This window comes from Python bivittatus, unplaced genomic scaffold, assembly GCF_059951505.1.
Source record: "Python bivittatus isolate LINGU-HERP-01145 unplaced genomic scaffold, Pbiv_v1 ctg000670_np1212, whole genome shotgun sequence".
Classification (NCBI taxonomy): Eukaryota; Metazoa; Chordata; class Lepidosauria; order Squamata; family Pythonidae; genus Python; species Python bivittatus.
The window spans coordinates 13,026,535-13,048,630 of record NW_028277094.1 but is presented as its reverse complement, the minus strand read 5'-3'; the positions used below and the strand labels follow the sequence as shown (position 1 = coordinate 13,048,630).

General features: G+C 56.2%; 1 protein-coding gene across 3 annotated transcripts; it reads right to left on the bottom strand.

Annotated features, from left to right (window-relative positions):
* Window positions 1-198: 198 nt before the first annotated feature.
* PLP1 (proteolipid protein 1) lies at window positions 199-15,174 on the bottom strand. Of its 3 annotated transcripts, none has more exons than XM_088151822.1 (8): window positions 15,048-15,174; window positions 9,348-9,455; window positions 7,468-7,654; window positions 6,000-6,261; window positions 3,948-4,116; window positions 3,302-3,375; window positions 2,323-2,388; window positions 199-1,934 (listed from the first exon to the last, which is right to left on the bottom strand). In XM_088151822.1, exons 1-8 carry the CDS (start codon window positions 15,049-15,051, stop codon window positions 1,863-1,865), a joined length of 942 nt encoding a protein of 313 aa, XP_088007948.1. In that variant the 5' UTR covers window positions 15,052-15,174; the 3' UTR covers window positions 199-1,862. The 3 variants fall into 3 exon arrangements, with proteins under 3 accessions (XP_088007948.1, XP_088007949.1, XP_007433623.1); XM_088151823.1 differs by having other exon boundaries at window positions 6,105-6,261; XM_007433561.4 differs by lacking the exon at window positions 9,348-9,455 and having other exon boundaries at window positions 15,048-15,164.
* Window positions 15,175-22,096: the final 6,922 nt, after the last annotated feature.

The window sequence follows — 22,096 nt, the reverse complement described above, 5'->3', positions numbered from 1 at the left end:
GCCATGGTGGCATGTAGAAAACCATGCCGAGGCGGGTCAGGCTTTTTGCAAGCACTGCTGAGAAGTTTGCGCTCCGGCGAGAAGTCTTACCCCAAACCCACGGGCAGAGAAAGGAAGAGGCCAACTCCTGAGGATCTTCCAGCCTTGGGGCAAGGTGGAAAACCAGTCAAAAAGGAAGAGAGCAGAGGATTCTTCAGAATATTCTTAACTTTTATTCCCTTGAACATTACAAAATACACTTTGCAAGGTAAGTCTCAAAAAACAATCTGTCATGCTTTGTTAAAAAATTGAAATTCAAAAAGAGAAATAAACACACTTAGCTTATTAGCTATGTTTCCCCAGTATTTATTTATTTCCCCAGGAGTTTGGAGGGCACAAATCCCAGTTATATGTTACTTCAATCAGCGTGAAATGTCAGGTGCAGACGACTTCATTTGCCCCCAGTATCAGCTTCTGGTGTCTCATTGGGCTGTGACGGCAGGTGTGTCAAGAGTGGGTGTCAGCTGCCTGGGCCAAGCCTCTCGGCAGGGCTGCCCTGATTGTTAGCAGGCCAGGGAACAGATGCCCAGCCCAGCCGCCTCTCCAAAAAAGGCATCCTGAGGCTGGAGCCCGGTGCTGGCTGGCTGAGCACAGCTGGCCACAGAGCTTCTGGCCATGGTTTGGCTCCCGTTTACAAGGACGAAGCCCCACTTCAGAACTGACAACGCTGGGGCTGGGGGCATGGGGGAGAGCCCGTACATTCTTACTATTTGATATAATTGTTTGAAATCCGGGGACGCTTCTTTCCCACAGAGACCCATGATTTTCTCGTTTTACGGAAACAGTGGTCCAGAATGTTCAGTGCATTTCTCCTCTTTTACCTCTTATTTTGGCCAAGTAACCAAGACAGGAGGTTCCATATAACTGGGAAGGTCTATGGCTTGCAAGAAATCGGAAAGCGTAATTATAAGAAAAGGAATAAAGGTTATATTCTGCAAAAGATCCCTAATGAAGCACAATTATGAAAGAAGCAGATGTTGCTGGGAGAGAAGAGCACCAATGTGACGGTCGGAGAATTTCGGTTCCACAGCTAGTTGCGAGAGGGGAAGCGCATGGCCCAGGTTATGACCCCCTCGTGTAACTAAGGAGCTTCTAGCGTTACACACTCGGGCTTCTGGTTATGGGTGCTCCTAGGAGAAGGCCAGTACCTACCAGCCGGTTAGAAAAGTGGCCCAGGCTGGCTTTTCCTGCTCAAAGGGTGAAAGGAAGAGCCCCTTCCCTGGGTCCCTCAGTGCTCTCCGTAGGGTGACTGGGGTCTGGACAAGGGCCTCTGTCAACCGGGTGGCTCAGTGCTCTCTTCCCCCCGGGAAGATCCTGGCTCTAAGCGCCCTGGCCCAGGCAGACAGGGAGGTTGGCCTATGTACAGCTGCTGCTGCTTGTGCTCTCGTCCTCTGCCTCCAGTGCCGTGGCAGAAGGAAGCTGGCCTTCCCGGGCAGAGTCCTGGCCACACGCAGCTGCTCCGCTCGCTTCCTTCTCCCCCTCCCCCCCCCCCCGTGGCAGCACAGGCCGCCTGGCCAGGCCAGGCCCCACGCACCTTCTCCGGAGCAGGCAGCTCGCTCCCCACCAGCCCCTGGTCTGGTGATCCGGAGGAGCCCAGGTGCTACAGAGACGAGAGCAGGAAGGAAGACCTGTGGCCGGCGGGGCAGAAGGGCCTCTCCTCCTCCGTCCTCGGGACACGCCCTGCTTCATTGGCACAAGGGGAGGGGCAGTCAGGCGGAGTTAAAGGAGGAGGTCTGGCGCAGGGGGGCCACCTTGTGGGTTAAAGCCTGGTAGTTAGAGGAGGAAGAGCATCTGGTAAAGGTAGCTGTTCTCTTTCTCTGCATTTAGAACTTTGTGCCTCTTCCCATCAGCTTGAGGACTGCAAAGTTGTAGGTGGCAGCGATGATGAAAGTGAGCTGGAGGGCAGAGAATGGAAAGTTGGCAGTGAGATCAAAGTGCCCCGTGAAGTACCGCCCCGCTTCTCCCAGGCCCCCATCGTGGCCCCGAACCCTTCACAGGGGGATTCCTTCTCTTGGGGCCTCCCCATCCCTTGCCTGAGGTCTCCAGTCGTGCCTGGCAGAAGGCCGAAGCACAGCCAAAGCGGCTACTTTAAAGTCAAGTAGGGGCTAATTTCAGCGTTGCTCTATTTGCAGTTGAAAATGCTGCCGTTCATTCTGAGTGTTTGGGCTGAAGGCGATAACGGCGACGCTTCTGTCCCCTCCCCCGGAAACTCTCTCCTGCTGCTGCTGCCCAGGAGCCGAGGAGGAAGGGTCCAGGAGGCAAACCAGGCCTTTGCGTGCTTACCAGGGCCACGAGGGTAACTGCGGCACCCACAAACGCCGCGATGAAGAGGTGGAAGGTCATCTGGAACTGCAAGCAAACAACACATGGCGGTCTGAGCCCGGACCCACCGAGGCACTGGATGGGCCCCCTTGGAGCGGGAGGGCCACTGGCCGAGCCCAGAGGCTGGAGGCCTGGCCGGGGTCACCTGGGGAAGCCGGGCTGGTTTGACCAAATGAGCCAGCGCCTTCGTCCATGCGATCAACCAAATGCTGGGCCAGGAGGGGCCTTCGCTGACCCAGCAAGGCTGGTCTTACAGACCCTTGTATGTGGCATTTTTTCCTTAGACAAAAGGATCCGTCGCACTGAACATTCAGAGTTGCAGAGGGATCTCCTTTTATCTCCCACATGCAAAAGTGAGTGAGCATCACCCCCAAAATAATGCCAAGATGGTACCTTAAATCAATTTTGTGCAGCCATATAAATAAAATATCTATTGTCTTCACAATGATGGTTTTTACTAAAACGCCAGTAGCTGACTGAGCTACTAAAATGTGTTGGATGGCCAACCTGGATTTTTGACAATCTGCTGATAGTCTTGAACATGATGCATTATCCACAACCAGCAGATTGCCAATTATGGAATTACAAGTTGGAAAAAACAAATTATTGAGTTGCTTAGTGAATAAACAAGTTATTGAGTTATCAAAGAATGGTTCAAGGAGGGGAAAATGAACAACTTGGAGGCCCCAGTGAATCCTTCTAACGTGGGAATGGTCAGTGACTAACCCTTTGACAGAAGGAAGTGCACAGAGTCGTCTCATACAGTTTTCCAACAGAAACACATCAGTCCATGGATACCGTTGGCCTCTACTCCCTCCCAGCTGTCAGCTACTGCGTCAAAATCAACTTTCTTCCTTAAGGAACCTCCTCCCCGTGTCTTTTGGTTTGCTGGGAACATCTAGCCCATCCTCTGCTCCTCTGTGAAGCAGAAGAAGCTCACCTCAGCAGTCTTGCAGATGGAGAGGAGACTTTGGCCGCAGACTCTTCCCGGAGACGCGTTCCAGGGCAGCACACCTGGGTGGGTGGAGCACAAGAGGTCCTGAGCACAGGCCAATCCACCCCCTGTGGGTCTACATGGTCAGGGAAACCCTGGCAAGAGCCCCCTGACTGCTTTTCACTAAAACGTGCTCCTCCTCTGGCTCAAGAAGCCAGGAGGCCTAACCATGCCCAAGTTCACACAACTCACTAAACCATACAATGGTTTGATTTTGGCTTAGGATGTTCTGTGAAGCTAGCCAGTTGCAGTTAAGCAAACCCAGGCTGTGCGTGACATGAAAATAACCATTCCAGCCTCCTGAAGGCAACTTTCTGCCCATTCCCCAGGAAGGACGCATAGTGTGAGCAACCTTCCTGCGTGCCTGTGACAGGGAGGGCTTCTGGGTTTCCAGGTCAGACTCAGGTGGGCAGCTACCCACCAGCCACGCCCCAGAGCCCAGAGAACTGCCCAGGCCTGCATAGCCTGCAGATGGTTGGACATCAAGGAGGGGAGCTGTGTCTCCTGCAGTGGACTGAACAGGGCCGTTCTGCCCTGGCGCCTTCTGAGATGTCTCCTGTTTCTTAGGAAGAAAGTTGCTTTTGCTACTCACCATACATCCTGGCATCAGCGCACAGGTTGCCAATACTTGCAGAGGTCTTGGTGGGGTTGGCAATGGAGTTGCAGGTGGTCCAGGTGCTGAAGTAGACATAGACAGGGACGGCAGAGCAAGCCAAGACCAGAAGCCAAAGGACGGCCAAGACGTAAGTGATGCCCACAAACTGAAACAGTCAGAATGGGAGGGGGCCGTTAGGGGCCAGCTTGGAGCCTTGGCCAGAAGAGCATGAGACTGGAGATCTGCAGCCTGAGACGACTTCCCAGACCTCTTTCAACCGGGGAGGGAAGGAGAGACCCCCTCCAGCACCAATGGAACTGTCGGGGAGGGGTGTGGGATTGCAGCCCACCTGTGCACAGCTCTTGCACACATGTCCCACCCAGGGCCTCTCAGCACAATTGGCCAATAGGATGCAGAGTTCTCCATCAATTTGCAGGCTCTGTAATCTCCCCTCAAAAGGCTGACGGTCTGCTGTGCCATAGCAGTTCACGGTCTGGGTGTCACTGGGTGTCACTTACAATCTGATTTGTGACCTAACCTCAGGCAATTTAGAAAGTTGTGTGTATCAAATGCAGAGATGCTCCCTTACTCATGCCCTTTTAAAAATAGGGAGTGCCAGCAGATGTCTCTTCTCTCCCCTCACCCCTGCCACCTGCACTTTCCTTTCCAGCTGTGCTTTACACCGAACTGGGCTGCAGTTCACAAAGACTTTCACCCTTCACAGCTGAACCTTCAGACACAGTGTGCACCTTCACAGACTTTTTACACGGAAGAAAACAGCTCTCTGCCCAGCTTGCAAAGTGCCAACCTCCTGCCCCCAGATTCTTTTGAATATACTATTGTTGCGTTGAGGTCCAAGCTGCGTACTTGGTTGTGCAGAGAGGCCCCCCTAGGTGCCAGCCAAGGTTTCCGGCTGGGACAGATGCTCAAAACAAGGCACGCTCGGTATGCACGTGCATATCAGGTGTCTGCTTATAGCACCCGGGGAGCCAGCCTTCCCATGCTTGCGCTGGGTGCGCTCCGGGCTGGCGTGACAACAGGGTCTGTGAGCTTGGGTGGAACGTGTGTGAGTGCAAGAAGGCATATTGTGCGTGCCTGAGGGCGAGCATCTGCCCAAGAGGTGCAGAAGGAAGTGATTCTGAAAGAAAACAGCACTTGGTCTGCTCATGTCCTTGTCTGAGCCTGTGGGGAAGCTGCTGGGTGGTCTTCGGGTGCAAATGGGCACTTCTGAGACAATCCACCCCCTGCTTTGGTCAGCTCCGCTTGCTTAAGATCCAGCCCCGGGCCCCTCATCTGTTGGCAAGGGCCTCTCCATCAAGCCACAGCAGTCCCCCACCCCAGCCTGCTCAAGGTCCCCGTGCCCGGGAGGCTGTCCTTTGTGCCTTCCCCTGGCAAAGGGCTCGTGTGAGGCGCCTCAAGGGAGCAAGAGCTTCTGGCTGCATGCAGGTGCTTGAGCTCGCCCTGGGTTTTCAGCTGATCACGTATCGCTCAGAAGTGCCCATCTGAGGCCTTCCCCATTGCTCAATCCGTCCTTGGTCAACCCCGTATCCTCTGCCCTCCCATCTTTCAGGAACCCCGCCTGGGATACCGAGGAGCCCCAGCTGGAGCGCTTCATGGCGGGCACCCCCCAGCCTGACCACCAGCCTTGGAAACGCTGGGCTGGCAAAGGACGGGCACATCACCAGGAAGACGTGGCTCTCGTCCTCCAGGTCTTCCTTGCGAAAACCGGAAACACCAGGAGGAGGGAAGGAAGCCCTGTGAGGGGTGGAGGCGAGGCGAGGCGAGGCGAGGTGAGCGAGCGGGTTAGGGTGGGACAGCTGGGGAGGGAGTTAGGAGGGGCATGCATTCGCCTGGCTGCGGGGGGGGGCGGCCGTCCTGTGCGGTTTTCTCTCTAAGGCGACACTGCCCGTCCAGTGCAGCTGCTCCGCCCTGTGCCTGGAGCCTTCTCAGGATCAGCCACTGGGCGACCAGGCCTGCAGTCTCATGCCTGTCTGCCCATGCCTGGACCAGCCACATGCCCGAAGGAGAAGCGAGCTGCGCGTAGATCACCTTGTCAGGATGTCCCAGCCACTTGCCCAGACAGTGACACACCAGGTCCCAAGAGTGAGCCTGACGGTGTCCTCTGGAACCCCTCCCCTTGTGGCCCCCTGTTACCGTAGCGCTGAGGCCCTTGCCACAGATGGTGGTCTTGTAGTCGCCAAAGATCTGCCTGACAGCGCCGGTGGTGTAAAAGCCTTCGGCCAGGAGGAGGGCTCCGAAGAGGAAGAAGAACCCAGCAACTCCGTAAATGGCATACTGGAAATCGTGGATCCTGGGGAGGAAGGCCAAGTTCAGAAGCGGGGAGGAGGCCTCGCCGGGAGCCTGTTGGCCAAGGGCTTGGTCTTGCCTGGCCCTTGGGAGGGAGGAGGGCTGCAGGTGAAGCACCACTTGCTTTCGCCCAAAGGCAAGCCCTGCCACGGGGGCAGCCGCCACCAAGCCTTGTTCTGCAGACAGGAGACCCCCGCCAGACTTAGCTCTGGGCCACGGGGCCCGGCCTGCCTTGCCGCCCCAGGCCAGGCTGGCTGCTGCCCTCCTCACGCAGCTCGGTCGAGGACTGCCTTGCTGGGTGGGCCCAGGCTGCTCTAGAGACCTTGAGCAGAGGCTTCAGTGCCCGCTCTCCCCCATACCGGTCCAGCATCAGTGAGCAAAGCCCGCCCGTTTCTTTGGTTGGTCCCAATTGCCCGCCTGTTGCCCTAGCCTCGGTAGAGCAGCTGGACAGGGTTTTCCTCCTGGGTCCGTCTACCAATTACACGCCGGATTGCCCACATTCCCAGCAGCTTTTGAGGACATGGATGCAGGGTGAGATGCCCAGCCTCCCCAAGGGGATGGCTGTGCCCAGGGAAAGCAGCGTTGTGCTGCAGCTTTCAGAATGAAAGTCTGCGCAGCTGCAGTTCCGATGCTGGGAGGGAGAGCAAGTGACGCGCTGGCGCTCAAGCTGCAGGTGTCTGCAGCCACGCAGCGGCCGTCGCGCCCGGGCACGAGACTCTGTCTCCACCCACTCTCGAAGGTGGCCAGCACGAGGTGAGTTTTTGCAAAGGGGAGGGGAAGGGGAGCTCCCTATGAGAGCTGGGCTGTAGCCATGCCTGCGGGAGACCGGTACTATGGGGTTAAGTTTCAAAATAACAAATAGGAGTTGAAATTGATGAAAAAATAGTATTAAACCCAGGCATTCCTATTGAAGTTACTTTTTAACATTGTGTGTGTGTGTGTGTGCGTGTGTGTATGTGTATGTGTACAATTATATTTTCAGTTGAATAAACTTACATAATCTCTCATTTCTAAACATAATTTTTTGAAGATGACTCCCCACCCCATCACCCTGGCCCCGACCCTGGACTTCCTTCTCGGAGGACGTCATGACCGGAGCATCTGCTTTGCTGGCTGCACGAGCAGAAGCTTCTGAGGGAAAAGCAAATGCAGGCATCTGCAGGAGGGTCCGGCTTGTCCAGAAAACTGAGCCGCGAGCGATAGTACTTACACATCCACCAGGTACTCGTAGTCCTGGTAGTTTTTGGAGAAGTAGGTCTCAATCAGGTGCTCAGTGCCCGTGAGCGCTTCATGGCCACAGCCACAAAACAGGGCAACTCCCAAGAAACATAAGCCTGTGGCTACCAGGGAGGCAAAGGGGGCTCCCACGAGACATCTGGCACAGCACTCCAATAGACCTGTGCAGAGCGGGGGGGGGAGAAAGGGTTTCCATTAGCAGCAGCAGCTGGTGAAATGTTCTGCCCCATGCAGAGAAGAGGGCTTTCAGAGGCTGCATCAGGTCAAGGAGCTGAGGCTGGGCGCGAATCTGTGGGCAACCTAAACCAATCCTAGAACAATTTGAAAACTAGCACTGGGCAGGGGGCTGGTCAGGCGGAGCAGCCTCTGCTGCCACAGAAACTGCCCAGTTCCAAAAAAAGTGCCTCTTTTTAGGTTTGCATCTGCTTTTCTCCCAAGGGAAAAAATTGTTGTCAGCCTCTTTTTCTCCAAAGAGGCTGACAACAGTTTTTCAAAAAAGCCAACGATAACATCAGTCGAGGGATATAATTATCAAAAGGTTAACCATAGACACCCACTGAAAACCACATTATCCCATTCACGTACTTGTTTCCTGGCCACTGTCTTTTCGTGCAGGTGGGGGGCCAAAAGGAGGCCGCCAACCTCCCTCAGAAATGAGCCACAGACTTTAGGAGCAGAGTCCTGGGGGGGGCACCTCTACTTGCACCATTTTGGCAGGGGGACCCTCCTCTTCCGGGACATGCATCGGGGCAGAAGACTGCTGATTATGCGGGGGAAATATGCATCTCTGGTCTAAATTAAATGAAACTAAGATTTCTAGCTTGCGTCGATCCTGACACAGACACTTTCAGATAATTTTCTTCTCTTTTTGTCCGGTGTCAGGCACATGTTTTTCTTTTTCTCTGCCTCTACCGATCTTAAAAGTTACCGGTTTATTGCTTGCTGAAAAAGGACGACCCGTCAAGCGCAGTTCTGCTCCAGGAACAACGGCCTCCGCCACCATCCACACTGCTCCCAGAGCAAAAGCCTCCTTCCCAAGGAAGCTTAGTGAAGGCGGAGCACCAAACTTCGCGGGGTCGGGGGAGAGGGGCAAAGTCTCTGGCTGTGAAGTATAGGTAGCAGGTTGCCTGATCTTCTGGCAAGATTTAAATCAAGTAACGACACCCCCCCCCATCTTCTGCAAAGTGTTAAGCCCGAAGAGGAGGAATTTTGACTGCCCAGAATCCAGAAAGCCTGTAACGTCTGTTTCATTTTATTTGTTTATGCCTGTTTGATCGCCGCCTCAGCTTTGGGGGTCCATCACTCACACGGAGAGGTGGGGTAGCCCCCTTTGCCTTCCTGGCGGAGACCTCATGCAGAAGTCTTTCACGTCTTCAATCCCAAGCGGCGGCTTGGCTCTTGGGGGTGCTGGACTGATTAGCCTGCTCATTGGAACAGTTCTGGGATCTACCCAAGGTCACGGTCCTTTGCATTTCCTACGCGCTGGATCCGCTCTGCCCCTCCTTGGGCATCTTCACTGGGAGCAAACAGAAATACCTAATCATTGGTGATGGACAGAGACAAATGCCCAGATGGAGTTTCTCTCTGCCCTGGTCCTGGTCTCCCCAAGAGCTGTTCTCGGTCTGCTGATGCCAGTTGAGAACTTGCTCAGAATCGGGGGGGGGGGGGCGGGGGGGAAGGCAGCTCCCTCTGGAAGGAGGAAACCTGCACTGGAGGAGCAGGGCATCGCTCCCAGCAAGGATGGTCGGGGGAGCCTGATCTGGGCCAAAGAGCCAAGGAGGGGGAAACTGCTGTGACCTGGGGGGTGGGGGGCGGGTGAGGTTCAGAAGGGCAGAGTGAGAGAAGGGCAGCTACCTGGAAACCTTGGTTGTGGAACTGGATCCAGGTTTGGATTCTGAGGACCCGAAGGTTGTGGATGTGTTTGGCTCTGGGGTTTTGGCTCAGGCACTTCACTAATATTATCTATATTATAAAAAATACAACAGTAAACCCGAGAACACTCAACACAGTGCAGAGCCCTGCCCCACCCCCTCTCCCATTACCACCCAGTGGCAATGCCATTGCTGCTGGGTTTCCACAGCGAGGTGAGGCGAGACAGGAGCCGGTCCACCCCCGCTTGGCCAGCTGTCGGCATCTGGGCTTGGTATGCCTTGTGCTGCCCAGGCGCTTTCACCATTCTCCTCCTCCTCCTCCTCCCTCCCTCCCTCCCTCCCTCCCTCCCTCCCTCCCTCTTTGTCCCCGGGGTGTTTTTCTCAGCCCTGAAGAATGGGCCCGTCAGAAGTGCAGGGGCCGAGGGTCAGCGTTGCAGGCTGTACTGATCTCTGGGTGGCACAAAGGAGGACAAGGGGCATTTGTTCTCCCCTCCAGGCTCAGATAAGCTCCCCACTCTTCTCCCTGCCCAGGCTGGGCAGAGAACAATGGGGCCCTATTGCTTCACCCTTCATTGGGAGCAGTCTTCCCCCGTTCTCCCCAAGTGGGGTGTGGAACAAGTGCCCCAAGGCCTCAAGCCAGCAGGCTCCACCACTTGGGACTGCCATCTGGCAGGCGTTGTGCAGCCAAGGCCCCCCGCACCCTAGAGGCTGCCCTGGGAACTCGGCAGCCCCAAGTGCCCTCCTCTTTCTGCCTCTTCCCCCCACCCGCCCCATGAATGCCATGCTATCACAAGCCCAGACCACAGGCCCACCTTCGCCCAGGGCCCAAGGGGCTGCCTGCCACCGAATTGGGCAGCTAGCCCACTTGGTTCAGGGCTGCCCAGCTGCCCCTGCTCCTGCAGTCCTTTGGGAAGGACGTGCTGGCCTGGCCTTGGGCTTCGCAGAGCACTGAGGCAGGAGACCTGAGCACGCATGGAAAAGTTCTGGTTTGGATGTGGACCCGTGCCTCACCCTGCCCTGCCCTGCCCTGCCCTGCCCTGCCCTGCCCTGCCCTGCCACACACCTGCAGCAGCTGCAGCGGAGGTGGCATTCGCCCATTTGGTGGCACTGACGGTATTCAGCAAGGCTTCCTCTGTTATACCGCATCTGTTGGGAGCCCCAAGGGTGCCACCCGTGCACCCGCCATGCCTGTATCAAATCTCATCTGAAGGCTCATTTCCACAGTTTGGTCTGAAGACACTGGAAGAGACTGCTCTTCTTCCTGAAGCTGAGGAGACCCAGTGGGTGGGAGAGGACGGGAGGCTCTCTGGGGAGCCCACGTTACAAACTTCAGGGTGGTAATTTGGGACACGCCAGAGGCCAAGGTGGCTTGACCATTCACTGGAAGCCCGTCCGGTCTGGAGGCTTCCGCTCAGCCACACTGGGAGGAGAACGCTAGGCTAAACATGCTTCGGGGTTTTCGTGCTTTCGTTCTTCAGCTTGGCTAAACTCAAGATCCATGCGAAAAAAGTGGGGCACGGTAATATGTGTAAGTAAAGAAGAGGGGCTGTCCTGTCTCCAGAGGCTTTCAGAGGACTCTGCTGGACCACCTTCCAGCATGATACCGATCCACTTCCCTCTGCCAGCAGGGGCTTCCTATTCTCGTAGTTCCCGCATCCCTCACATTTGTGCTTTTGGGCGGGACCAAAAGCGGGAGGGCTCGTGGCCTAGGCATCTCTCCGCTCTCTGCCGGACCTTGAATAGGCCGCTGGCACAGAGGGACCCCAGCTGGAGCGTGGCAGCCAAGGAGGCTCCCTCAGCACTGGGCCTTGCCGCTTGGCCTACCACTGGCTCAGGCGTAGCCCACTAAGCTGACATAATGGCTGCCGGGGGGGGCTGTGACAGAAAGAGGCCCTTGTCTGAACACAATCCCCAGCCTTGTGCCGAGGCCGGAACAAAGGGCGCAAGAAGACAACCGGGATGAGCCTCCCGAGGCCTGAGCTCAGTGCCCGCCCCCCCCGCTCGACACAGGGCTGCCTTGAGTCCGGAGGCGCTCTGGCTGGTACCGGCAGGAGGAAGAAGAGGCGTGGGGTGCTGCAGGGACGGACGGGGGGCTGAAAAGCGCTGCTTTTCCAAGGCTGAGCGCGCTGAAATGGGCTGTTTTGGCAGAGGCCAAAAGAGGAACCCTCAGCCAAAGCGGTGCCTTGGTGCGGTGGGTCAGGGGCAGGAATCAGGCCAGGCTGATGCCAGTCAAGAGCTTTCTCTCAGTGCTCAGGAGAGGTGGCCATTGTGGGAAGAAAAGAGGCATCGTTCAGCCTGCAGAGAACCGGTGCTGAGCCCATCCCGACCTTGCCTCAGCCGGGGCTGCTCCCTGGGGAATGGAGTGCCGTGAAGACCCTTCTCCTGTCCTCTTGTGGCCCCCATGCCCTCTCACTGCCCGGAGACCCAGAGGTAGGGAAGGGCACAGCCCGGTATGGTGGGAGCCCCTTCAGCCGCCCCGCACTGGGCTTCTTCAGGTGAGGAGATGCCTGAAGGCCGCTTCTGGGTGCAGCCGCGTTCCAGGCGCAGGGTTCCACTTGCCTGACTTTTCCCAGCTTGTTGGGGCAGGTCTCCCAGGGGCCTGGGGCTCCTGGCATTCTGAGCAATGGACATTTCTGAGACCTCCGGCAGAGCTTTCGCCTGGCAACAGAGCGGCGGCAGCTGGAGCGACCCCAGGCTCAAAGCAACCCACGTGGGAGTCTGCCTCTCCACCCAGGGAACCACGTGCCCAGGGCACTGGGGCATTTGGTGGACCTGGGCATCTGGGCACCTGTCACCCTGAGAAGGCTCAGATAAATCAAAGCGAGCCGGGCAGCACTTGCCTCCCCCACCCTCTCTGAAGCCAAGCTGGAGCTGCTATTTTACAGCAGGCGGGAGGGGCCGGCCAGGTGGAAGATCCCTGGGCCAGGGGCCCTTTGCGCCTCCTGCTTCTGCCTCCCAGCCAGCGATTCCCAGCCCCCTGGAGGGGATTGGAGGACCCTCGGACTGAAGGTCCCCACCCACATAGCCAAGAAACCTGCTTCTGTCAAGAGAGGGCTCTGTTGGGAAGGGCAGCTGCAGGAAGGTGCCAGAGAGAGCAAGCCTTCTGACGCTTGCAGACAGGTGGCTGTCTTGTCATGACTTAAATTAGGGGTGGAAGCAGTCCCAAGAATGGGTTTGGGGTGCAAGCGGCAAAATAAATAAATAAATAAATAAACAACAAAACCACAGAGAATGACTCAGATGGAGGTATTTTACAGTTAAGAAGAAAAGCGGGTGCATAATGAAGCCAGAGGGGGGAGCACTTGGGGACATGTTCACCTCTTCCCCTCCTGCCCCCCCAAATTCTGGTGGCAGCCTGCACCCGAAGACTTCTGTCCAAGTCCATCCCAGCCCTGTTCATACAGCTGGGCAGGCAGGCACAGTCTCTGCCCCAGATATCGGACCAGCTCCCAACCTCTGAAATGTATCATCAGCTGCATTGCCCCATCTTATCAGAGAGTCTCCAGGTTGGTCAGAACCTTAGAGGTCACCTCGTCAACTCCTCACTCAATGCAGACTCCACCCTCACAGAAGACTACCGCTCTAGGGCAGTGTTTCTCAACCTTGGACTCCAACTCCCAGAATTCTCCAGAAGTCCATGCATGCTGGCTAGGGAATTCTGGGAGTTGGAGTCCACCCATCTGAAAATGGCTAAGGCTGAGAAACTCTGCTCTAGAGCATTGCTGTGAGTGGCCATGATCCTAGCCTGCAGAAATGGTCCAATGAGCACCTCGTGTTCTGGTGATGTAAGAGATTATCTAAAATTTTAAGGTACTTAGGACCTACAGAGCACCCCTGTAATATTTGCTTCCTATTTCTTCTCCTTCTTGTGTGCACGTCTGCTTTGCTTTTGTTTTTGGACTGATGGAAAAAAAAAAACCTGGGGGAGGAAGGAGGAGAGATTCTGTGCAGGAGAAAAGGAGGAGGGGAGGGGGAAGGGGGTACTAAGGGCGGGGAGCAGGCTAACTGCCTGCACGAGCCTGACATGCGGTGTGTGCTGGCTCCTGGGGGGAGGCAGGGACCCTCCCCACCACGGAATTCTCCAGGAGCTTGCTTGTTCCAAGCCAGAAAAACGTCTTTTATTTGCCCAAGCTACCATGGTTCCATGACATGTTATTTTTATAGCCACATATTCATGATTTAATGTTTTACTGGAGATTAGCTGTTCTGTTTTATGCCTTGCAGCACATCAGGCACCCTGGCAGGGGTGGGAGGAAAGCTAAGCCTCCCTTACAAGTTGGGAACAGCCTGAGAGGGTGGGGGCTAAGAAGCCGCACCCTTTTAACACGCGAAAAGCTGAACCCAGGACCTGCTGTAGCAGCGGAGCACTCCTTCCCCGAGAGGCGCTCCTGATTCCCACAGAAGGTGCTCGTCCCTCCAGCTGACTCTTCCACGGCGTGGCCCTGAGCGGCGGCTGCTCCAGCCGAGGGCCAGGCTGTAGACCCAAGAAGCCAAGGAGATGGGAGTCCAGGAATTCCAGGGAAAAGACGGCAGCCACCCCTGGGAGAGACCCCCTTTCAGGGTGGAGCGCCTGCCTTTGCCCTCGGCGGCCTGGGAGGCGAGCGGTCTCCTTGGGCCCAGTTCAGAGGCCCTGCAAGAGCAACGAAGGCGCCAACCTCTGCAGTCAGGTTGCAGGGAAGACGCTCCAGAACAAGAATCCGACAGGAGTTAACAGAGATGCACATTTTAGCTGGATGATGGTGGTGGTGGTGGTGATGCAGCCGAAGGCCTGGCCATCCAGGACCTGCCTCTGGGGCTGAGTCAGGTCCTGCCCACAGACAGGGACCCCTGGCTTGCAGGGCTTCTGCAGGTTCCTCCCATGAACTCTCAGAATAAAAAGACCCGCAAATCCTTAGTCAGTTAATGCCTGGTGGATTTGGCACATACCATGCATGCACAGCTTCCCCCTGCCTGCCCCCACAACCATCGCACCAGCATCTCGCTCCCTGACACTTCAGTGCCCCACATTCTGGAGCTTCAGGTTCCAAACCTGCGCCTTGCTTATTCCTCGGAGCAGCTCACGCTGACCCAACCTTTCGTAGACAGCCAGCATGCCCAGCGCTCTCCTGGGGTGCTCCGCACCTCCCAAGGAGATTTGGCACAGGCAGAGGATGAGATGGTTAGATAGCATCACTGAAGCAATGAGCATGAAACTGAACAAACTCAGGGAGGCAATGAAGGACAGGAAGGCCTGGCGCAATATGGTTCATGGGGTCATGAAGAGTCGGACACGACTTAACGACTAAACAACAACAACAGTGGCAAAGACCCCTTCCCGCAGGGCCAAAGGACCCTGCAGCCCCCCTGCAGAGCTCAGGGGAGATGCGGGAGAAATCTCCACAGCCGTGAAATTTCCTAGTTGGTTTGCCAGTCACCGCCAGGCTTTCCTCAAGAAGTTTTGTGAGGATAAAATGGCAGGACAAACCATTCTCTGCGTGCTTATTGTGCCTAAATTCAGTAAGTAAATTTAAAACCCCAGGTGCCTGGAAGAAAGGGCAAAAAAACCCCTTCAGCCCAGCACTATTTCTTGAAGGGCAGTTATGGTGAAAAGAACCCAGATACTTCTCCACAGTGGAGCAAAACGCCAACTGCATTTGAATCAAGGCAAAAAGGATTAGACGTTCCCTTGGATTTGTCAACTTACCCATGGCTTTGGGATGCGAGTCCAGATACCCTTGGTCTTTTCCTGCGCTGCTCAGCTGGAAGAACCCTTCTGTGCTGGCCCTCTGCTTTCTCTCCTTCCCTCTGTGACTCTCTTGTCCTGTCCTCCAGCAAAGAAAAGGGCTCTTGGGTTGGCTGCCAGCCCCCTTAAAGGGACAGCCCCCCTTCATCTGCTCCACCCCCTTGGGCTCTCCCTTCTCTCTTAACCCTCCTCTGGACAATGGATGTGCACATTTCTTGGCGTGGCACAAGCCGCAGGGTGCACTTGGTGTCCTCACATCGTGCTTGTGGGCCACCCTTTGCAGCAGGCCTTTGACCACTCTGGGAACAGAAAGGGCAGCCCTTGGTGCACCTTTGGCCAGCTCCAGCTCTGGGGTACTTCTGGTGGTCCCAAGAGTTGGGGGGACTGGAACCTCTGGTGACTGTGCTTCACCTTGATTTTTGTTTGGCTAATCTTCTGGCAGCAGCTCTCCAGATTTCCATTCTCCTCTGCAGAGATGCCAAGGCTTGGAGGCGGATGATCTATGCTGCACCATGGGCCTTGGGATGCCTTGATAGCAGGCAAGGGCCCCACAGGCTGGGGCCTCATCCCCAGTGAGGACTTTGGGCCTTGACTGCTATCAGGAGCTCAGGAACCCCCGTGTCCTGAGGCATTCACAGGTTCACCTCTGTCTTTTTTATAGCTGTTAACCAGCACCAAGCAAATATAACAGTAAACCTGCAGGTAAAAGTGAAGGGAGTAACATAAATGAGGGTCAGTGCAAAATGAGAGTTGCTTTGGAAGTGGGTAAGGCACTGGTGTAGGAGCCGGGAACGCTGAGTTGGCACAAAGCCAGCTGGGTGACCTGGGGCTAGGTACTCCCTCTCCACCCTGGGATGACGGCAAGGCAGCCACTTCCAAATATCTCAACAAGAAAACGGCAGGAGCTTGTTCAGGGGGGGGGGGGCAGTATAAGCCAGTAATTTTAACTCCTTTGAGTTAATTTTAAAGGTAAAAAAACACTCCCTTAAAATGCCAACAGTTTTGGCAACCACATCAACCAGCAGTAAGCCAGTCATTGATGGAAAAGCTGCAAAGGCCCCAAGGCAAGAATGTCCGCACTCAGCACAGCTGTCTGGAGGAGCCTGGACAGCCAGGGCTTGGGGGGCTATTCCTGCAGTCGGTGACCTTCCTGGCCTGGCCAAGGCCTGCAGCACCTCTCATGCCATCACCTGGAAGGACAGGGGCTGGCAGGGGCTACTCTCCTGCCCAGCCGCTGCCTTTTCGCTCCCCGCCTTCTCCCCATTACAAAAAGCCTCCCCTTCCACCCCAGCTGCTCCTGAGGCTCAGAGGGTGTGCAAAGATCAGCATGACCTTCCAAGCTTGAGAGAGGAAGGGAAGAGAATGCTGGGCTGGTTCTGGAGGTTAAGCCAGGAGGGGCTGGAGGAAGTAAGTGGGCGTGGAGTAGAAAGACTAGGGACCAGGGGGGTTCACGTGCACATTTCTTCCCTGGAGGAAGCAGAGTGGGGAGCGGGGTGAAAGGAGAATGTCCCAACGAGAAGAGGGCGTCTGGGTGTGTGGTGACAGCCCCTGAGCTTCTCCTGGGATGTGCCAAGGCTGAGCAGGAAAAGAGCTAGAAAGAGTCTATGCTGGACCAAGGGACACTTCGGACATGACTTTCCCAATCCTGTTAAGCCTCAAAACCCCTGGATGCCCCAGGAACGCCCAGCGTAGGGGCTTTGATGGAAAGAGGGCAGGGGCCTTCATGGCTTTAAAGCCCAAATAAAGTGGGTGTGGGGGGAGGGTCCTTCCCTGGGCAAGGTCCACTTCAGGCACCCGGGCAGTGCCCTCAAGTCTGGTCTTCCTGTGTAGTTGGGGGCTGGCAGCGGCAGCCCGTCTTTCCACCTTGCCTTGCCCCCTCCCCGCCCACGGAAATGCCCCGGCCCAGGAAAGAGGCGAGACCCAGGGCCCCGCGGCTCTTGGCGATGGACGCCCTTGGTCACGCCGGCCTCTGCACACGTCCGCACGGCTGGGCAGGCTCCGGGCGAACGGGCGCGGCCCCTTTATGGGAGCCACTGTGGCGCCCTCAGAGCCCGGGTCGCAAGGAACAATAGGCCGAACGGCGACGAGGCCCCGAGGTGTCACCAGTCCGCCGCTTGGCCAAAGGAGGCGAAAAGCGCTTCTCCCCGAGGGGCAAACAGAGGCGCCTCCGGCGTGCGAGATCGACGCCGCCGCCCCTCTGCCGAGCACCGAGGGCGGGTGGTCCAAAGCGGAGGCGGGACAGAGGCGAGCCAAAAAGGCGAGGGACAGCGAGACCCCGGGCAGGTCCAGCCGCTTTTCTCCGGCGCGCCTCCCTCCGTTCCCGAAGACGTCCCGACACCCCCCCCCCCAGGCGGGGGGAGATCCAGGGGAAACGCGGGAAGCCCTCCGTGCCTGAGTGGGCGCCGCCGGAGGGTTTCTGCCTGCTCCCAGTCAGTCCGAAAGTCCTCCTTCGAAAGGGGATCTAGGCTCGCTGGGCGCGAACGAGTCTTCCAGTCTGCCAGGATCTCCGAGCGGCGCATTTCTCGCGACTAACCCTGGTCTTTCCGGGCGGTGGGGGCGGGTTCCATGGGAAGGCCCCCCCGGCTGAGCCCGAGAGCTGTCAAGAATTCGAGCCGGCGAAGGCATTCTCAGGGGTCACAACAGCCGCCCATGCAAAAGAGGGGGAGTGGCGGCCTTGCGGGGGCAGAGGACTGGTCCTGGGGATGGGCGAAGTAGGGCTATAGATCCGGGCTGCACTCATCCAGACGATCATTAGGCGGCAGCTGGACTTTAGCACCCTTCTGTCCCCTTCTCTTCTTCTCCCGGTTTAACGCCGTCTCCGGTTGCAATACTTGCTCCAAAGGGAGCGCCGTCTGGTGTGAGCTTCCTCCGGGGGGCGAGATCCTGCCGCCCCCCTTCCTGGGACGCGCTAGCTGCCTACTTGCTTCCTGGGGCTCTGGTTGCCTCTGCAGGAAGACCTGCCCACTCCCCTATCCCCTAACCGGGCAGCGCTGGCGCCTCTCGGGGAGAGAGTAGGAGGCAGATCGGCCTCGGCGCGAGCATTTCGTAGATGGGGAAAACGGATGTTCGATCTGGGACCAGCAGGGGGCAGCGGCAGCCGTCGCGGAGAACAAGCGGCGGGGGCGGCATAACAGCCATAATCTTGTTGCTGTCAGTCCACCACTGCGGGGTGCTGCCGCTACAGGGTCTCCTCGGCTGCGGTGTCCAGGCGGTCCAGCGGGTGGGTGGAAGGTCTGAAGGGTCTTTGCTGAGAAGGCTCTTTCTGCAGTCCGGCTGTGCTCCATGTGGGGCTGTGGTGGTTCCTCCAGTCGGTGAGGGAGGGAGAAGCAAGCAGCCCCCTCTGACCCCAAAGCACGGAGACCCAGAGGTTGGCCTCCTTCCTTGACTCCCTTGCTTCTTATGAGGGCAGGAAGCCCCTTTCTATGGGCTCTGCTGACCAACCCCATCAGTGGCCCCCCAGATGTTGCTGGGGCCTGAGCCAGGGACCACCTGCTCTGAAAGCTGCTACTGACCTTCACAGCTACCTTCACTTTGATTCAGCAGGTAGGCAGCATCCCTGGGGGACGCATTTTCTCTATCTTCTCTCTGTGTAACAGAAGGGACCCCCGCCCGTCATGTGTGTGCGCACTCCGGAGGGAGGAAGAGTAAACTACACAGAGCAAAGTGCTCAGTCTGCGCTGAGTCTGCCGCAAAGATGTGTTGCTCTGCATGCTAACTCGTTCCTCCTTTCTCTTCCACCCTTGGAGAAAGAGCAAATCATAAGAGGAGCAGGCAGCTATGACTGCCCCACCAATTAATTCTAGACCCAACGCAGAAACAGCTGAGGAGAAGACATCTGTCCCAGGCACAGGAGAGGGCAGGGCCAGCAGGATTGCCGAGAGCGGGGCCCTCGCCCCAGAGCTGTGCCGTGAAATACTGGTGGAAGCAGGGGCACAGAGCTACCACCACTCTTGCTATGGAGGCTGAGGGGCTAGCTTTAGGTCTGAGGGACCCCAGTACTCGCCCCGCCATGACAGGGGCTCCTCCTGAGTCTAGAATGGCCCGAGTCAGAGGAAGACTCTGCCTCCCCCGCAGCTGCTGCAAAGGGCCTCTGAGTCCCAACCTTTGATCTTCCCGTCCCATAAGGGCCCAGTCAACCCCACAGCTGCTTCTGGAACACGAAGCTTAGCTGGCCAATCTTGATGCTCCAGGCACATTTGCACTATTGATCTCTGGATGGAGAGAAACTGTCAAGCTGCCAATTGTTTGAGAAGGAGATGGGCCTGCTTGGCAGAAGGTGCCAGGTAGCTGTTGCAGGTACAGCTCAGAAAGATTCTTGCCTAAAAATCCAAATAGCTGCCATCAGCACTCCAGATGGACCAAAAGTGTTGCTCTGGGGTAAGGTGGTCTCTTCCTCACTACAGAAAATAGGAGCAGTTTGTGGGTAGATGGAAGAAGGACACTGCTTTGAGGGAGCACCACATTTACACCTTGGGTGGTGTCTACTTCCCATGCTCCTCTTCTGTACCTGTTTGGGTGGGGAGGGGAGACATGGCTGTCTTTTAATTAAAGGCATCTGCCAGAGCCACCTACTTAGTAAGAAAAGCCAAGGGTGGAATGGAGAAAGGAAGAGGCTGGGGGCGGGATGGGGTTGTCAAGCATCTCCTCTGCCTCTTGGCTCCAGATGGCACACACAATACATCCCCCTTTGCAGTTGCATCGTCCAGGAGCCTGGCACACCAGCGGACACCTTCTTTGGCAGAAAGGAACTGGAACAGTGGTGGGATGGGAGAATGAGAAGCACAGACGTATTGCAAGAGGAGCCATGGAAAACCTCACCTCTTCTTGGTTCCTCCATACTCAGGGCTTATAAATCGCCATGGCAACCAGGAGGCCTTTAGACTCCCACCACCAAGCAGTCTTGAGAGGCAACTTAACTGCTGCTCTTGCGGAGCAAGAAACTTAAAATACTGTAGAGGGAGAGAAGGAGATGGAGCAGGAAGTCCAGGCTCCCTTCCTTCCACCCATAAATGAGGGGAGTGCTCCACAGCTTTTTGAGCAGCGGACCTTCCTCCACATCCATCCAATACTTTGCTTGGTCAGTTATAATGACTCTTGATGACCCAGATACAGTGGCTGGATTTACACAACATATGAGACTAAAATATGGTTGCATAATCTGTGGCTCACTGTGTTGTAGGAACCCAGGCAACTGAGTTCATGAAGGAAGCAGTGATTCGGTTGACAACTATCAGCATTTGGTATATGCAGGCAACAGAATTACAAGTTTTCTATTTCCTCTGCCCCAGCACCCACACACTCAGGCTTGCAAAAACACAGGATTCAAAACTAACCCCGGCACAGAAAGATCCTTTAAGAGAAGGGCCATAATGTCAGAGACATTGTTTCGCATAAAGAAGATCCTCATTCTTCAATCAGATCTTCAGCTGGGGCTGGAAAAGTCTCTCATCTGAATGCTGGGAAGCCATCACTGATGCCAGACCACATTGGCAGTCCTAACTGAGGGAGGAATGGACAAGGAGGGAGCTCTCTCTGTCCCCACATCGTTCCTATGTCCAAAGGCAGCTTGCTTGCTCCTAGTTCAAAGGCCAAAAGTCTTGTACAACAGTGAGCATGTGATCAGCCCAAGCAAGAACAGGAGCTTCCTGGCCCCTCCAGCTTGGTGACTCTGCCCAGACAAGTGTTTGCAATCAAGGAAGTGGAAACTCTAGGGCAGAAGCAGGCCCTGGATAAAGCCCAGCTGATCAGCAGCCAGCAAGAGGACTCAGCCAGAACGGTGGACATTGAGTTCCTTGAATCCAGAGAGTGGCAAATAAGGAAGACTCCTCTAGCAATCACCCACTCTTTCTCCTTTTGGGGCTATTAAGCTTGGAAAGTTCAGCCTGAAAAAGTGAAGATGCAGCAGAATCCTTCAGCAGTCAGCAAAACAAAAGAAGGCTGCTATCCACAATGAAAGCCATCCCTTTCAGGAGGTGTCCTCTGGACGATGCCATCTTTGCCACAGGTTGCGGCCCAGGGTGAGACAAGGATAGGCCTTTCCAAGGACTCCCTTGGCCCCTCCCCTCCCTATTTTGCTTGCTGCCTCCTCAAGTTCCCCGACTTCCTCTCCCATGGCTTTCCTATCACCCTGCGTTGCTCAGCCTCCCTGTCCAGGTTGAACAAAAGTCCAAGTGGGAAAATCCCGAGGCGGAAGGGAGGAGTGATGCAAGAAGCCCAAGCTGGGACAAAGCAGGAGGTGGGTCCACAGGAGTGGAGACGCGGACTGTTGGGCTTGCCTCGCACCCTGTGGGAAGCAGGGCTGTGCTGTCGCTTGGGCTGATCGCTGCTGGAGGAAGGAGGGAAGCAGCCCAGAACAGCTGCAGGGAACATGCCTTGTTCCTGCGGAGAGAGAGAGACATCGGTCCCCATTTCTCTACCAGCTTCAGCGAAAATGCCACCAAGGCCCTGAAGGTCCTTTCTCTGTCTACAGGGCTAGAGGCAGCAAGGAGAGGCTTTGGGGAGGAGTGGAAGACTCAGAGGAGTTCCAGCGAAGTAGGATCCAAGCAGAAGCACCAGCAGCTGGATGTCTTCGAGGCCTGAGTGCAGCAACCTCCCAGTGGGCTCCCACCCCGCTTGCATTGTTTCTGGCTCATTGGAGCCTGCAGGCAATTCCCACTGAAGCCACCTGGGTATTTTTAGCTCTGAACGAAGGACAGGGGAATGGAGTCTTGATGCTAGCCAAGATCACCTCTCCTAACTGAGCTTTTCACGCCAGTCAGTCCTTTGCCAGAGCAGCAGTGGGGGCGAGAGGCATTTTTCTTCATGTAATCTTGGAGACATGCAAAGCAGGTGTGTGATTCCCACCAAGGGCTGGTCTTTCTTAGTGTCAGAGGAGCGGATTTGTCATGATCCTGGTCCCTTCTCACCAGCACAGTGCTGCACATGCTGCCTGGGCCCTGCCTGCAAAGCCAGAGACCACCTTGGTCCCAGCAAGCTGGAAGAGAGGCGAGCGGAGCAGGTCACAGCAGGCA